Genomic DNA, 17,804 nt, shown 5'->3' with positions numbered 1-17,804 from the left:
CACTAGTGACTTTCCTTTTCCTGGATATCGCACCCCCATACACAACTTGTTGATACCTATCAGATAGCCAGTCTCCAATCCAATGCATTAGAAATATACATAATTAGTAATGTAAAGTTTCGTTATATTATTATTATTATATAACACATATAATGTATGTAATTGTTAATAGTATAAACATCTCTCTCTTCCTCAGTGAGTTTTTTGGCTCATGGAGAGTTAATCTAATAATAATAAAAGAGAAATAATAATTACTGAGAAATGGAAATAGAATGTTAAAAATTTTACTACTTACTAGTTTTTTGCTGACTGAATTTTGTTGCACAAAATTCTGAATCTGAATCACATCCAGATTTAGAATCGCTCATTTGATTTTCCATATTTCGATAAGTATACTCCGACAATACGGCAGCCATTTTCTCATGAACACGTGAAGTTTCAGCTTGTGCTTGTAACCGATTGAATTGCATCCAAAATATTCTTGATGTTTATATGTGGCGCTGCGATCGCATAACTAGGTGAATAATCTGGCGTAGGATGATGTGATACGATACAGGAGGTATTGCTTGCCTATATGGGTGATGGGTTTTGTGGGCGTAAGGTATAATCATTTTAATCAGAAAAACTATTTGTGATTTCTATGTATATATTCCTATATATATATATAGAAATATATATATATATGTTCTTTGAAATGGAATGTGAGAAATCGGTTATTAAGCTTTGTATTTGTTGATATTAATAAGTACTTAATTGACTAATAATAATAATTGTTCATCATATCTGTCGTAAAAATAATAGTATGTATGTTCCTGGCATCCATAATGTATCGTTTGTCGTATTTCAAGTTGAAAATGAGACAAATAACTAAAGTTCTAAATTTCAACAGGTAGTAAACATGGGATATGAATGGAGGTACACAAACCGCTACTGGTACCAAGTATGGAGTGCATTTTGCACAGGAAGGTAAATTTTCAAGCATTTGAAACCTTTTCTCTTGAATATAAATACAAAAAAAAAAAAAAAGTGTTGTCATTAACTATTGTACTCAATCATCACAGAGTGACTTAGAAAAATGTGCGTGAAGTGAAGGCGTATTTACTAACACATAAGACTGTCAATTATCATTGGAATTTACTTTTTCGTTTTCAAATTTTCCAAGCAATCTTAAAGCATTGAAAAGATTGTATTTTAGATTTAACTCCCGATACGAAAATTTATTTCCATTAATATAACAGACATTTTAATATTCTTAATTCAGAAAGGAGGATAGATTAAAAATGTAAGCTCTACATGCTTATTACATGATGCCTCCAAGGACTCATCACAAGAAGACACTCCACACTATGCAATCTACTATCTACACATTACACTACATACCACTCATTGACATCAATTCCAGAACAACAATAGTATTGTCTGTAAATTGTATGTATTCTCTAGCCAATTTGCTCTTCCTAAATTTCCAGGAGAAAACCCTGCATACTCCATATAAGATGGCAAAAATTAAACTAGAGTCTTAATCACAATGCAGTGCCCCATCATTCTTCCAGTTAGACTATAGAGGCATGCTGTATGTTCCAGTTTTGACCAAATCCCAGCAGGAGAGCCCGATGTGGGACTCTTGAGGCAATTTTGGTTTTTATCATGTTTATCATAAAAGACAAAAGTTTGTGATACCTGTATAATATTTTTCACAGGATATCAGTGCATGTAATAACATGCATAAAATACAATACATATAAATACCTATAATTTTTTTTTTCACATGATACAAGTCTGTGAAATTACTAGTGGTGGTGGGCAGTAGATGGCATTGGTGTAGATGATGATAGTTGCAGTTCACTGTTGGTGGATTGTATAGTGATGGACAGAGTTGTAAAGTAGGTACACCTGCCACCCCCCCCTCCTTTGATGAGTCTTTGGACTCCTTGGAGGTGTCGCATAATAATTATAATAATGAACAAAGAAAATTTGAATTGACAATAAAATATATCATGCTTACCATATTTTGTTTTGTGTGACAAACACCTATGGAATAATGTGGAGTACTGCTGGATATTGGTGAGTGGTGATAGGTGTTAATTACAACTTGCCTTGCTGTGTTGTGATAAGTAACTATATTTTAAAATTGATTTTCTAAGGTGAAATACTGGTTACTCTGCTTTAAACATGAAATGACACTCCCTCCACTTAGTTGTATAAAATGACTGAACAAATAAAGTGTAAGAAATGGAAATATGAAGAAAGAAAACTAAAGTTTTAAGCAAGAATGTGAGGAAAGCTTTGCCTTTAATGTTACGGCAAAGACTAAGTTTTAAGTTATTTAGAAAAGATCTTGCAGCCATCTGAAAAATGTCTTATGAAGCTCTTGGGCTAGGAAACTTGGCCACATCTGGTATATGCATTGTGATCAAATAAATTAAAGTTACCAAGAAATTATATTCTTGGTTCAATCCTCCATTGAAGTGTAAGCAATTCAAAGGCTGTGCATGAAGTAACCTCACGACTGGTCAATTCGTATATAAATGAAAATTAATTCACATCACACTTGCCTTGGTATCCCATAATTCAAAGAACATATACTTAAGGACATGAATAATGCTATACATTATGGGAAGGGACACTACCCAGACTGGTCTCAACACCCCCCATTGAGGTATCATCAGTGGGAACCAGAAGTGATACCAAAGTTGAAGCAATGTAGAAGTCACATTTTCATATACAAGGAGACAAAAGGTGCCATATCTTATCACCAAAACACTCTGGATTAGAGATGTTAAAAGTTTTTCCACTTGGTTATACTGTAAATTAAAGATGCCAAGACTGAATTTTTTTTCAAGAAAAAAAATTCAAATTTCTTGGTATCTTTAATTTATAGTAAAACCATGTGGGAAAAACTTTCAACACATTGGTGAATAACTTAACTTGCCACCTTATTAACAGTGAGATGAAATTTTCAAAGAACTAAATTTCTTGTAATGGCATTTTAAAACAAACCATTTTGGCAGGTTAACATTTTAGTAGGTTCAACTATTTTGGGGATCAACATCAGCTGTGAGACACTTCCCTAACCTCAACAAGTATGTCTGTATTAATTTGTCAGATCTGATGAATGTAGATCCTCCACTCTCGTAGTGGAAGGAATCATGCAGTGTAGTTTCGAAAGTTGAGATGGACAGTAGTTGTTGAGCATATCAGTTGAGATTCTGTTAGAAATAACACATTGAATTTAGATGTCTTTAATTGTATATCGTGCACATGGTTTATATTAGAATCAAGACCACAAATGTTTGTGAAATAGGTTATTACTACACCTCCAAATCAAAAAATTAGAATAATCAAAGAAAATGTGTTGAATGATTTGCAATTCTAATTTATTGCATAGAAAATAATTATTACCAAATATGAATTAGAAGTGAGGTGCAGGTTCTTTGTATGGAAAGTGGTTGGTGAGTGGAATGCATTGCCTGAGTGTGTTGTGAATGTAGACACATTGAATCAGTTTAAAGCATGGTTGGATGAGCATTGTGTTCAATAGTATGTACCTCCTGCGATGAATCCTTGACTCCATGCAGGTCAGATATTATTAATAATGGTAATGAATTGGCATCATCTAAATCTACATATTTTGTAGATTATATAACCATGAAAACACATAAAAATGTAATATAAATTATAAGAAAACTTATTTGAAAACATTCACAAAATTAGAATGATTTTTAATGTGGTTCAAAATATTAGAATATTCCACATTTTTCCAAATGGTTTTGAGGAGACCATAAAAATAGCATATATTTCAGTAGCTGTGGGACTAACTCGTGTGTGGGGAATCGTTTTTACATGGATTTCAGTTAATCATTTGCTAAACATGGGTCAAATGACTAAAATATCAGAATCTACGAAGTTTTGTATGGTGTCTCTACATAAAGAAGGCCAAACTCAACAGTTCATGGCTAAGGAATTGAAATGTTCTTAAGCAAATGTGAGTAGAGTATATTCTAATAACTGGAGTTTTCAAAATAATGACTGCAGTAGGATATAATTTGGTGTAAAGTGGATGACAAACAAGCAATATCAAACAGGAAATGCAGGTAAAAAAGAGGTTATGGAAGAGATATAAGGAGAGGGGTGGAGAGCAGATGCATGAAGAATATAAGATTCAGGCCATATGATAAGGAAGGTGAAACTGAAATAGGAGAAAAGACTGGCCCTAAGATCCAAAGAAAATCCTAGGGAATTTTTTAGCTATGTGACCAGTAGGAGGAGAAATGATTGTGGAAGAATAATATTGTTGGATAAAAATGGGAATACAGTGACTGATGCAAAGGACATAGTGGAGTTGTTCAATGAGCTCCTTATTGGAGTGTTTCATCCTGGAGAAGCAGGTTTTAATACTAGAGGGATAAGGCTGGTTCAAGGTTTAGAGGTGCAAGAGGAGAGTGTTTCAAATACTGAGTACTCTGAATGCCAATAAAGCAGAGGGACTGGATGGTATTTCACACGGGTTTTGAGAGAATGTGCTAAAGAATTGACAGCTTCATTGACCTGGCTTATTAATAAAAGTCTGGCCATGGGAAAGGTACCCAAGGAGTGGAAGGAGGGTAAGATAGTGTCTTACCCTCTTTATCCTACCCAGTTTGTGTTTCATTAGTATTAAGACCTTGGAGAAATTAGTGGTGGACCATATACAGTGTTGGGCAGATGAGGGTAATATCTGTGAGAGTCAACATGGATTTGTTAACAGGCGCTCTTGCTTTAGTAATACGATTGCCTTTTATAATAATGTGACAAGAGCAGTTCATGAGGGAAAGGCATATTCTGCCATTTTTTTGGATTTTGCAAAGGCATTTAACAGGGTGCCACATGATAAACTGATATTTCAATTGCAGCACATGGGTTTAGATGTTGGGTTAGTCAACTGGATTCAGGATTCTCTATCTGATAGGTACCAGAGAGTTGTGTGTGTGGTGGAGAAATATCAAGGTGACAGAAAGTTACAAGTGGAGTCCTACAGGGTTCAGTACTGGGACATGTATTGTTTTTACCTTTATATCAATGACATTGTCAATGGATTGCAGAGGGATATACAGTTGTTTGCAGATGATGTAAAGCTATGAAGAGTTATTAGTATTAGTGCAGATGTGGCAGCCCTGAAAGAAGATTTGAATAAAACTGGACAGATTGAGGTGGCAAGTGCTCTTCAAAATGCTACAGTTATATGGTGTGAATGGGACTCGATGTCAAACAATACATAATCTCTATTTAAGCTGTAAGTCAGCAGTTAGAATTGAAGGACTTACAGGAAGATGGTTTGATGTTAAATCAGGTGTGTGACAAGGTGGGTATATTGTCTCTATCATTATCTAACGTGGGTGGCCTGAAAAGTTCTCAGCCTTGACTATAAATGGCAACACTGGGCAAAAATTTTTTTTCTAAGTTGGTACATCTGTCATAAGCATCCATGTGAAATTGCAAGCCATTCTATCAAATAGTTTGTTTTATACAGCTGTCGGAAGCCAAAGTGTTCTTTATATCCCATGAAATGGATAAAATTGAGTTCATGTGGTTATAAAATTCTTTGTAAAAGAAGGTTTAACGGCAAAAGAATTTCATTTGAAGTTCATAAAAGTTTATGGACACTCTTCTCATTTGTTTTTAACAATTAAGAAATGGGCTGCCGAGTTTAGCTTTGAAGATGATCCATGTGAAGGACGTTCAAAAAGTGTAACAACACCAGAAATCATTGATCAAGTGCACGATATAGTATTGGATGACTGGTGAGTCAAAGTGCGTGAAATTGCTGAGACTATAGGCATTTCAAAAGAACGTGCAGGATATATTTTGCATGAAGAATGGCATATGAAAATGCTTTGCGCAAGATGGCTGCCACAATGATCAAAAAATGCACTCGCAAGAAAATCTCTGAAGAGTACTTGGAGCATTTTAACAAGAATAAAACTGATTTTGTGCATCAATTTATTACTATGGATGAGACTTGGATTCACCAGTACACTTCAGAATCCAAACAGCAGTCAAAACAGTGGATAGAAGCTGGTTGGTCAGCAACAAAGAAGACAATGTCATGGCATCAGTGTTTTGGGATGTTAAAGGCATTTTGTTTATTAATTATCGTGAAAATTCTGAAACAATTACTGGGAAATATTATTCTGATCTTTTAACCAGACTAGACGAAAAAAATTCATGAGAAAAGACCCGGTTTGTAGAAGGAAAAAAATCATCTTTCATCAGGACAATACATCTGCCCACAAAGGTGTTTTGGCAATGGGAAAATTAAGCTGTAAGTCAGCAGTTAGAATTGAAGGACTTACAGGAAGATGGTTTGATGTTAAATCAGGTGTGTGACAAGGTGGGTATATTGTCTTTATTGTTATTCATTATCTAACGTGGGTGGCCTGAAAAGTTCTCAGCCTTGACTATAAATGGCAACACTGGGCAAAATTTTAATATAAAATATAATAAAATTAGTTTAATCCTTTATCCAAGTGTGAGCAAACAAAGTTTGCACCTGAAAGTATCTTCAGGACTGGGGTAAGGTGGTACAATTAAAGTAATTTTATTATACTCTAATCAAGTGAAAAATAAACTTTCAACATCTTTCTCTAAATCCAGAGTAATTTATTAAAAAAAGGGTGGCACACCATTTGGCAACTCCTATAGGTAGAGATGATCTGCTAATGCGTCTGCCTGGTATCTCCACTTGGGCCTGGCTCCCACTGAAGAGACCTCGATAAAGGTCGAAAGTATCTTGTATGTGGGGAAAACTATCCAATAACTAAGTTGAAATGCCACTTTACTATGAAGCATGCCAATCTTGCTTCAAAAACTAAGAGATTGTTGGACATGCAAGTTAAACAAGTAAAATATTTTGAAAAGACTGTTAAAATTTCCGATAATGCACAACTTGTATCATATATAAGGTAGCTGAATTAATTGCTGTAAAATTAAAATCACATACTATAACAGAGTCTCTTATTTTACCAGCATGTTATGAAATAGTAAACATTATGTTTGGCAACAAAGCAAAAAAGGAAATTATGAAAATTTCTCATTCAGATAATGCAATAAAAATAAAAAATACAATACAATAAAATTAAAGATATGTCCGATAACATTGAGAAAGCAGTTACCATAAACTTACCAAACATTTTGTTTTACAAATTGATGAGTCCACTGACATTAGCGGTAAAGCTCATATACAAGGATTCGTTCATTTCATTAATGAAAATGAATTAGTGAATCAGTTTCTATGCTACAGAGAACTTACTGAACGTACAACAGGACAAGATATTTTTGACTATTACGTCATATTTAGAAAATTTTAAAATTTCATGGGAGCTGTGTGTAGGAATTTGTACGGACGGTGCTCCATCAATGGTGGGCTCTATTAAAGGATTTGTTACCCTTGCAAAGAAAATAAACCCAAATATTATATTTAGGCACTGCTTTTTGCATAGAGAATCCCTAGTTTCAAAAATATTACCGGCAGTATTAAAACCTGTACTAGACCATGTTGTAAATATGATAAATTACATGAAATCAAGACCTTTAAAAGCATCCCATTTAAAAAACTTTACATATCTATAGAAGCTAAGTAGGAATCTTTGCTTTTGCATACGGAAATCAGATGATTATTCAGGGGTAAAGCGCTATTCCAAATTTTAGAACTTAAGAATGAATTATTGGCTTTTTTAAAAATGAAGGTACAGATGCTTTTGTAAAATGTCTTTAAAATTTAATATTAGTATTCTAAAATGACATATTTAGCTGATATTTTTAATTACTTAAAAAGCGTTAATAAGTATCCAAGGGAAAAATGAAAATATTTTGCATCCACTGACAAACTGTCAGCTTTTCAGAAAAAAGTATCTCTTTGGAAAAACTGCATATCAGAAAAAAAAAAAAAATACAGTAGATATGTTTCCTTTGTTTTATAATAAAAATGTCGAGGGAATTATTTCCGTTATAACAGAACATTTAACGATATTGGAAGAAAAGATTTCATGTTACTTGCTTTTCTTAAATACACAGTTATGACTGGATATGAAATTCATTTCGCACAGTTAATACATCGAATTGTGATATTTCGTTACAAGAAGAACAACAATTAGTTAACTTGTCAATGGTTTGTATTCTAAAAATGAAATTCTCTGAAATAACTCATCAGGAATTTTGGATTTTTGTCCAAGCCAAATACCCAGCTCTCTCCACAAGGTCACAGAAAATTTTGTTACAGTTTTCAACATCATATTTGTGTGAGCTCGGATATTCAATATTATTATTATTATTACCCCAAGACCTCATGGAGTCAAGCCTCATCTGGGAGGTCCTTTTTCACACACACACACACAGCTCATCATACCGTGCCTTGAACATATTCAAATTCCTTGCAGACACCACACTCAGGAAAGGCATTCCAATCATTTACAACTCTGCACGAAAAAAACCTGCCTCTCACACCCTCTTTATACAGTTTCCAGGGATGACTTCTGATTCTCCCCGATCTCCCACTATTTTCTGTAGAACTTCTCCAGCATTGATCCTATAACAACCCTTTACCAACTTGTAGGTCTCTATCATATCTCCCCTCTTCCTCCTGTCCCCCAGACTCTGCAAATTATATCTTCTCAATCGCCTTTGGACCCTTTTCAACATCTCTTCACCCTTCTGAAAACCAAGTGACCAAATCTGGGCACAGTAGTCCATGTGTGGCCTAATCAAAGCCTTATACAACGGAACAAGAATCTCCCTACTTCTACACGTCGGTGTCCTCTGCATCATTCCCAGAAGCTTTTGTGTTGTCTTCACAATTTTGACTATGTGTCCCCTAAATTTCAGATCCTTATCCACTATCACCCCCAGATCTCATATTTCTTCCACCTCCAATAATATATCCTCACCAAGCATAAATTCTGCATCCCATCTTTGTTTTCCAAATTTTAAAACCTTACATTTTGCAACATTGAACTCCCATCCCCATTTCCATGCCCAATCACTCAATTTATTCAAGTCTTCTTGTAAGGCCACAACATCTTCAATACCCTTCATGGTTCGTCCCAACTTTGCATCATCTGTAAACAACTGAATATCTCCATCCAAATCTTCACTTATATCATTAATATACAAGTTAAACAGTAATTGCCCCAAAACAGACCCCTAAGGCACTCCACTAGTGACTTTCCTTTTCCTGGATATCGCTCCCCCATACACAACTTGTTGATACCTATCAGATAGCCAGTCTCCAATCCGATGCACTAATCTAATATCCAACTCCATCTGCTCTAGTTTGACCATCAATTTATCATGAGGTACTCTATCAAAAGCCTTTGCGAAATCTAAGTATATTACCGTGTATCCTTCTCCTCTGTCCAAGGAAGCAGTCACTTTATTGTAATAAGTAAGTAGATTACTAAAACATGACCTCCCTTTAGCAAACCCATGCTGTCCATCAAAGATAATACCATTTTTGTCAACCCAACTCTGGATCCTAGTTCTCACAAGCTTCTTCAACAACTTAACCACAACACCTGACACACAGTTAGGCCTATAGTTTGATGCTTGAGTTCGATCACCTCCTTTATGAAGTTGCACAATCTTGCCCTCCTTCCAATCCTTAGGGACTTGACCTAGTGCAAGACTCGTATTAAAAAAAATGTCAAGACAGGTGTCAACTCCCTGGCACATTCCTTCAGAATATGTGGTGATATATTATCAAGTCCCACAGTCTTATTAACATCTAGTTTTCTCAACTCTCCATACACCTTTTGCTCACTTACAGTCAGTTTCTCCTCCCCATCATCTACTGCTTTCCATCTCTCCATGAAGTCACATTCACAAGATTGAAAGGCCTTTAGGAATTGCTCATTAAGTATCTCTACCACACATTCTCCAACAGCTGTCTGTATTCCATTTTCTCCTATCAGTGTCATCCTTCCATAATCATTCTTTCTTTTGCTGGCTACATATCGAAAGAACTCCTTTTGATTCTTTTTGGCTGCTTCATTAGCTAACTTCTGTTCATACTTCTCTTTAGCTACCCTCACCAACCAAGTCACCCTCCTTGCCTGGTCTTTGTAGACCTCATGGAATTGGTTATTTCCACTTCTCTTATTCTGCCTTCACAATGCCCTCTTTCTCTGTATCACATGCTTAATCTCTTTATTCATCCATCTCACACCTGCCTTATTTAACCTTCTCACCTACCTTATTTAATCTTCTCATCTACTAGATAGTTTTTGAAAATCCCCCAAGCTGCATTGATCTCTTTTCTAGCTAACTCCTCATTCCATGCTACACCTGCAAGCGTGCACCTAAGCTCTTCATAATCACCCCCTTGTAGTTCCACATATACCCTTTTCTCAGAGAGGTCGTCACATGCTGGCAACCACCCAGATAATCACCTCATGGTCACTCTCACCAATTGGTGGATGATTTGACACCTCATTTATAATTACATCCTCTGATGTGAGATGACCAAATCCAAGATCCTCAATTCTCGCATGCCCTCTGTTACATACTATCTGAGGTAGTTATCCCTCAGAAACTCAAGAAACTCATTTTCTTTACTTCCAGTTACTATCTCATCATTCCAGTCTATATTGCCATAATTAAAATCATCCATAATGATCATCCTTTTCTTATTTGCTTGACTAATTTGATTATACATTTCATTATCACCACCATCCACATTACTTGGATTATAAAAACATCCAACCAAGTATTTGATTCCATTCACCTCTATCTCACACCATACTGCCTCAAAACCACTGGCACTATTTCCCTCTTGCATCTCTACTTTGTATGGACATAACTCTTTCTCTATCATCAATAGCATCCCCTTCCCACTTTACCCCTTCTATCCTCACTAAACACATTATGCCCTTCCATCTCTATTCCTGTCAGCATGTCGTCCTCTTTCAACCATGTCTCACTTATTCCGACAATCTTTGGGTGAACAGATGCAATTAATGCAACCATTTCATCTGCCTTGTTTCTTATACTTCTAGCATTTGTATACAAACACAACAGCTCATTTCTGTATCTACAGCTAGTTTCACTGTTACCACTCACTCCATGTGATCTCTCCATGCTCAACTGTGAGGCCGTTTCCCTTTCTTTTTAAAACCCTTTTCAATTCCAACTGTTTCCTCTTGATCCCAGGCCATCCCATTTCTTTCCTGTTCCTGTCTACACATGCTCTCACCTCCTCTCGGAGCATCCACCTTTCTCATGCTGTATATATTAACCAATTTAATATTGGTTTTATATTAACCAATATAAAAACTAAAAAGTGTGAAAGACTTACTAACATTGACAAAGAGATGAGACTAGCTATATCACATATTAGACCTGATATTGTTGAAATCTGAAAAGCCGACAAGCCCAAGTATTGCATTAAAATAAGTTACATTTTTATAAAAGGCAAGTCCATGCATATTTTTATTGTTAGTTTCATGACCCTAATGCTTTTGGTGTTCCCCAAATTTTTTTTATAATCAAAAGTGTTCCATGACTTCAAAAAGATTAAGAACCACTGCTCTATAGTAATGATGAGTTACATTTCAATTTCCCCGGTTCTCTTAGTTGTATGCAGTGACATTGTTTTTGAGATATGGAGAACAAAATAGAGTCCAAGATTTATTGGACAAAGGATATATGTGTATGCATAGATATTACATTATTGTAAATTCATTTGATTTATTACTATATGATAATATTATAATCAATTTGATTATAATATTATAATGAATGATTGCTTGTCTTAGAGGTATTGGCAAATTTTATATGGATGAGAATCTATCCTGAAAGGGGAATGTTTTATTAGTGGTAAAAGATGTTTTACGACTTGTTTTAAGATCATTATTATGATCCTAAATAATTAATGATATTCATGCAGAACTGAATTTAAGATTCTTGAGCCCTTAAGCAATAATTTTAAGATGCCGCTTGTAATTTGGGACCTTAAACTGTAGCTTGTTCAACATGCATAAATATGGCCCTAAATATTGGAAAGATTTAAATTGAGATATGCAGTTGTTTGCAGATAATATTATAAAGTTGGGAGAAAGCTGTAATATTATTATTAAGAGAGATCTCTAGGTAGTCAGGGACTCATTGAGGGAGGCCACATGCACCTGCTATCATACTTATTCTTGAATTCATTTGCACTCCTTGCACTCACAATATCCAATGGCAATCAAGCACCACCATATGAGAGAAAAATCTAGCCCTCACTCCCTTCTTAGTGGCATTCATTCTACAAGGATGCCCTTGTCCTTTCCTCACCCCTCCATGAATTGAAAAATTCCATCAATTGAAATCTTGTATGACCTGTTCAGAAGTTTGCAAGTCTCAATCATATTGCCCCCTCTTTCTCCTGTTTGCTAGTGTCTGCAGTCTACAAATTCACAATCCGTCTTCGTAAGCAGTATTACACAATCCTGATATCATTTTTAATACTCTACTTTGCACTCTCTCCAATATATCAGCATCACAATGGAAACCAGGAGACCAGACCTGTACACGATAGTCCAAGTGAGGTCTTATCAAGGCCGTGTAAAGAGGCAAAATAACATCCCTATTTTTACATATGAATATTCGTTTCAGCATTGCAATTATCTTTTGAGTTGTATTTGCAATCTTTACTACCTGGCCCCTGAACTTCAACTTCCTATCTATTAACACTCCAAGATCCCTAGCCTCATCAGTTTCTTCTAGCATAATCCCACCAATATAATATGACATTGGATATCTAATCACTTCAAAGTGAATGACTTTACATTTACTGACATTGAACTGACTTCCATTTTCCCATGCTCACAATTCCAGCCTATTCAAATCATTCTGCAAGTACTGCATATCAGCAGCATTTCTGATTACTCTACCTATCTTTGCATCATAAGCAAATAACTGTATGTCGCTTGTCAAATCCTTCCCAGTATCATTAATGTATAGATTGAATAACTGTGGACCAAGCACTGATCCTTGTGGTACACCATATTTGTTACCTTAAACCTTGCAGACTCACATCCCCTGCTAATATTCTATAACCCAAACTTATCTTCTCCAATTTATGCAACAGTCTACCATGCTGTATTCCTTCAAAAGCCTTAGTAAAATCCTAAAGTATCATTGGTGTATCCGTTCCCCTTGTCTAGTTCAATGGTAACATTGTTATAGAATGTAAGTTGCTAAATCATCACCTGCCCTTAGTAAACTCATGTTGTTCATTGCAAAGTAGAGATTAACTGTCAACCCATTTCTGAATATGAGCCCTAACCAATTTTTCCAAAATCTTCACCACCACTCCTGAGATACAAATTGACTGATAATTGGATACATTGGTCTTTGCACTACTCTTGTGCAATGGAATTACCATACATTCTTTCCATTCCTGCTGAATCTTCCCTGTTCTGAGGCTCGTATTAAACAGCCTGGTCCAAGGAATAGCCAGTTCTGCTGAACACTCTTGTAGTACACATGCTTATATTACATCAGTCCCTACTGCTGAATTCTTATTCAATTTGTGCAACAGCGCTAATGCCTCATCCTCATACACTTAAGTTTCTTCATCCAGTGAAGAAGTAGCAGTGAGCTCAATGTCGCATACATCAGGTTGATAGCTTTTAACAAAATGGGCACTCGTAAGTTGAACAACCTCATCTCTTCCTCCCATTGATGGGAAGAAGAGATGGAATCTTCTTCCCTAACACAGAGTATTGGGGATGAGAACTTCATTTGTCATTAATGGTTTGAACCCTGGTGAACATGTTCTTCATTTTTCAGATAAATACAATAATAATATTATCTCATACTATAACAATTATTTAAATATTAAATATAATTTTTCTTATGAGATCCCTCTGAAACGGAATGTAGTCTGCTGATTAAAAGAACGTTATCAAATAGGTATTATTTCTGTGAAAATTCCAATGTTACTCCTCTAAGTAACATTGGAATTACTATTATTTTTATGCCTACTTTTGTTTAGGAGTGTCCCTTTTATAATGTCATTGGCTTTTTACTCAAATTTTAGGACATTACTGATGTTTCTCCTACATATTCTTCATATACCTATATGAAACATCATTAATGTCCTAAAATTTGAGTAAAAAGCCAGTGACATTATAAAAGGGGCACTCCTAAACAAAAAATAGGCTAAAAAGTTTACCAAGTAACTTGGTTGCATAGAACTTAGGATTAACTATACTCTCATAATATTAACTACCTGCAAAATCTCTGTGCATGCATTCACTGGCTATTTTATGTCTAGTAGATAAAAAACTATATGAGATAGGCTGACTTGTCTTAAATTTAAAAAGCTCTTATAAAGACACTTTATGTTGTGTATTCAAATCCAGTCAACAGGGATTATTGTTATGAACTGTCCTACTGAAACTCCAAAAAATTAGCCTTTTAGCCAGTTTGTTAATATAACATAAATACGAGGGTGATCTGAAAAGTTCCTGGCCTTGACCATAGATGGCAACACTATCAGCAAGAGTTTTTTTTTCTAAGTTGGCACATCTATCATAAGCATCCATGTGAAATTGCAAGACATTTTATATAGTAGTTTGTTTTATACAGCTGTATGAAGCAAAAGTATTGTCTGTATCCCTTCAAATGGATAAAATTGAGTATCGTGCGGTTATAATCGTTGTAAAAGAAGGTTTAATGCCAAAAGAAATTCATTCGAAGTTAAAAGTTTATGGGGACTCTTCTCCTTCATTTTCGACAATTAAGCCTTGAAGATGATACACCTGAAGGACATCCAAAAAGTGTAACAACACCAGAAATCATTGATCAAGTGCACAATATGCTATTGGATGACCGGAGAGTCAAAGTGCATGAAATTGCTGAGACTATAGACATTTCAAAAGAACGTGCAGGATATATTTTGCATGAAGAATTGCAAATGAAAAAGCTTTGTGCAAGATGAGTGCTACGCATGCTCACAGTAGGTCAAAAATGCACTGCATGAAAATCTCTGAATAGTGCTTGGAGCATTTTAACAAGAATAAAATTTATTTTGTGCATTGATTTATTAGTATGGATGAGATTTGAATTTACCATTACACACTAGAATCCAAACAGCAGTCAAAACAGTAGACAGAAGACTGTTATTCAGCGCCAATGAAGACAAAGTCAGTTCCATCAGCAGGAAAGGTCATGGCATTGGTGTTTTGGGATGCAAAAGGCAGTTTGTTTATTAATTATCTCAAAAGGGTAAAACAATAACCAGTGAATATTATTCTGATCTTTTAACCAGACTAGACAAAAAAATTCGTGAGAAAAGACCTGGTTTGCAGAAGAAAAAAAATCATCTTTCATCAGGACAATGCACCTGCCCTCAAAGGTGTTTTTGCCATGGGAAAATTAAGGGATTCACTATGAATTGTTGGAACATCCACCCTATTCCCCAGATTTGGCTCCCTCTGACTTCTATCTCTTCCCAAAACTAGAACTCTTCCTTGCTGGTCAGTGTTTTTCTTTGAAACAAGAGGTGATTGCAGCCGTAAAGGGGTATTTTGCAGATCTTACTGAGAACCATTATAGGGACGGGATAATGGTGCTGGAACATCGCTGGAATAAATGTATTAATGATAAGGGAGATTATGTTTAAAAATAAAAAGATTTTGAAATTATAAATTCATTTTTTCATTTTGAGACTGAGAATTTTTCAGACCACCCTCATATAATATAATATAACAATGAATACAGATCTTTGGCAATAGTTGTGGCTTATGTGTTTTTTTTCTGTTGTTGTTCAGAACCAAAGGGACATAAGGAAATTTCAGCCTCAAGACATTCTCTTGTTTTAAGTCAAATGAATTTGAAAAGTTCAGGTAAGTGCCTTGCATTCCCTTGTTTCATTTGATTTTGCTGTTTTATCCGATTGCCTATTTTTGTTTTTCATTATTTTCTTTAATTTAGATGTAAGAAAAATGTAAGATATAAAAGTTGAGCAGTTCTCAAAGGTGAACCGTAGACTAATATACTCAAACATTATTCAAGAAAAAATGAGAGAGTTTGAGAATAGAAACTCTGGAGATTCAGTAGCAAGCCTGAAGAAAACATTGAATAATTCAGCCAGAGAGCCATGTGGTGAGGTTGTCTGCAAGGATAAAAAAAATAAGAACTCCATGGTGGATACAGGAAGTTAAGAAGACAGTGAAGGAAAAGAGGAAAACATATCAAAAGTTCCTGACAAATAAGTCAGCTTGTGCTCTTAGAGAATACAGAGACAAATGTAAGAAAGCTAAAGACTGTAAAACTAGCTAAACAAAAGTCATGGGAAGACTTTGGTAAGAACATAACAAATTAATATCAAGAAGGTGGCAAGATATTCTGGAGGTTGTTGAAGAAGTTCAGTAATGGAGGAAAGAGTGCTGTAAAAGGAATAAGAGCTGGTATGAAAATGGAGAAAAAAGATATCCTTGAAGTATGGAGTAATTATTTTGAAAAATTGCTGAATGAAACCAGAATTGATGACAGTACAGTGGTAAAAAACACTGACCAGGCATGCAATCAGGAATACATATCCATACTTGAAGTAGAAAAAGCCATCAAAAGTCTGAAACGTGTAACAGTAGCTGGAGTAGATGATATTTGATCAGGAATGCTCAAGTATGGAGGTATAAAAGTCTTACAGTGGTTGCACTGCATAGTTCAGAGGTACGGTTTCCAGATGATTGGAGTAGAGCTTTCGTAGTACCCATATATAAAGAGGGAAATAAAACTGAATATGAGAATTACAGAGGTATTTCTCTAGTGAGTGTTCCTAGTAAGATTTATGCCAGTTTACTTCAGAAACAATTGAGATGGATAGTGGAAGAGAAGCTTGGTGAAGAACAAACTGGATTCCAGCCAAATGTCAGGATCAGATTTTCACTTCACGACAGATAGTTGAGAAGTCATGGGAATATAACAAAGATCTATATTTTAGATTTGGAGATTTGGAAAAAGCTTATGACAAGGTGCCAAGAGAGAAGCTATTCAAAACTCTACAGTTGTATGGTGTCAGTGGGGCATTATATGAAGCTGTACTTAGTCTTTGAGTTGTAAGTCAGCAGTTAGAATTGAAGGAAGTACAGGAAGATTATTTAATGTTAAATCTGGTGTCATACAAGAATGTACATTATCCCCTCTGTTATTCATTATCTATATGGATCATATTATGAAGGAAAGTGATATTAAACCTGATATCAAAATTGGAGATGTTAATCTCAGCTCTTTACTTTATATGGATGATGTTATACTTCTAAATAAATCCAGTAGAAGTCTGCAATATTCCCTGACTAAATTGAATGACTGTTGTAATAGATATGGTATGAAGGTCAGCAATGACAAAGACAATAAAAATAGTCAGAAGCATTGCAAATATCAACTGCATTGTGAATTGAGAACCTATAGAACAAGTGAAATATTTCAGCTACTTATGCCCAATTTTCAGTGAAGACGGTAAATTCAATATGGAAATAGACAATAGAATGAACATAGCTAGTATGGTAGTAAGTCAACTGAATAAATTTATATGGAATAAGAGAGAAATTAGTCAAAACACTAAATTAGCTGTATACAAGACAGTGTTCAAACCAATTTTAACTTATGTATCTGAGAGCTGGGGTAGAAATAAAATACTTGGCCAAAGACTAGAGACTGCAGATATGAGAGTCCTGAGAAATATTAGGGGCCTGAACAGATGGCATCAATGGCAACATCATATTAAAAACGAGGATATTAGGAAAGAACTTGACATTGTTAGCATCCAAGAATGTGTTAGC

The 17,804-nt window shown here is 35.2% G+C and overlaps 2 protein-coding genes across 6 annotated transcripts in view; one reads left to right on the top strand and one right to left on the bottom strand.

The window, feature by feature from the left end:
* Positions 1–443, bottom strand: part of LOC150102138 (RRP15-like protein) — a 74,624-nt gene extending 74,181 nt beyond the window's left edge. Inside the window, exon 1 of the mRNA XM_090399366.1 lies at positions 296–443. Within this exon, the coding sequence (XP_090255492.1) occupies positions 296–416 (121 nt within the window). The 5' untranslated portion in view covers positions 417–443. The remainder of the gene's footprint in view (positions 1–295) is intronic.
* A 66-nt stretch (positions 444–509) lies between these two features.
* Positions 510–17,804, top strand: part of LOC150102137 (spermatogenesis-associated protein 7-like) — a 151,681-nt gene continuing 134,386 nt past the window's right edge. For 3 of the 5 annotated variants that reach the window (XM_090399380.1, XM_090399379.1, XM_090399383.1), the window contains exons 1-3: positions 510–601; positions 890–966; positions 15,792–15,866. In XM_090399380.1, the coding sequence (XP_090255506.1) occupies positions 906–966; positions 15,792–15,866 (136 nt within the window). In that variant the 5' untranslated portion in view covers positions 510–601; positions 890–905. The remainder of the gene's footprint in view (positions 602–889; positions 967–15,791; positions 15,867–17,804) is intronic. The other 2 variants (XM_090399381.1, XM_090399382.1) reach the window with 2 other exon arrangements.

The sequence above is a fragment of the Typopeltis vanoorti genome, chromosome 10 (assembly GCF_054136105.1).
Source record: "Typopeltis vanoorti isolate ZY-2024b chromosome 10, IOZ_Tvanoo_1.0, whole genome shotgun sequence".
NCBI classification, from domain to species: Eukaryota; Metazoa; Arthropoda; class Arachnida; order Uropygi; family Thelyphonidae; genus Typopeltis; species Typopeltis vanoorti.
Note: the sequence above shows the minus strand (reverse complement) of the source record. Positions and strands in the feature narration are given on the sequence as shown.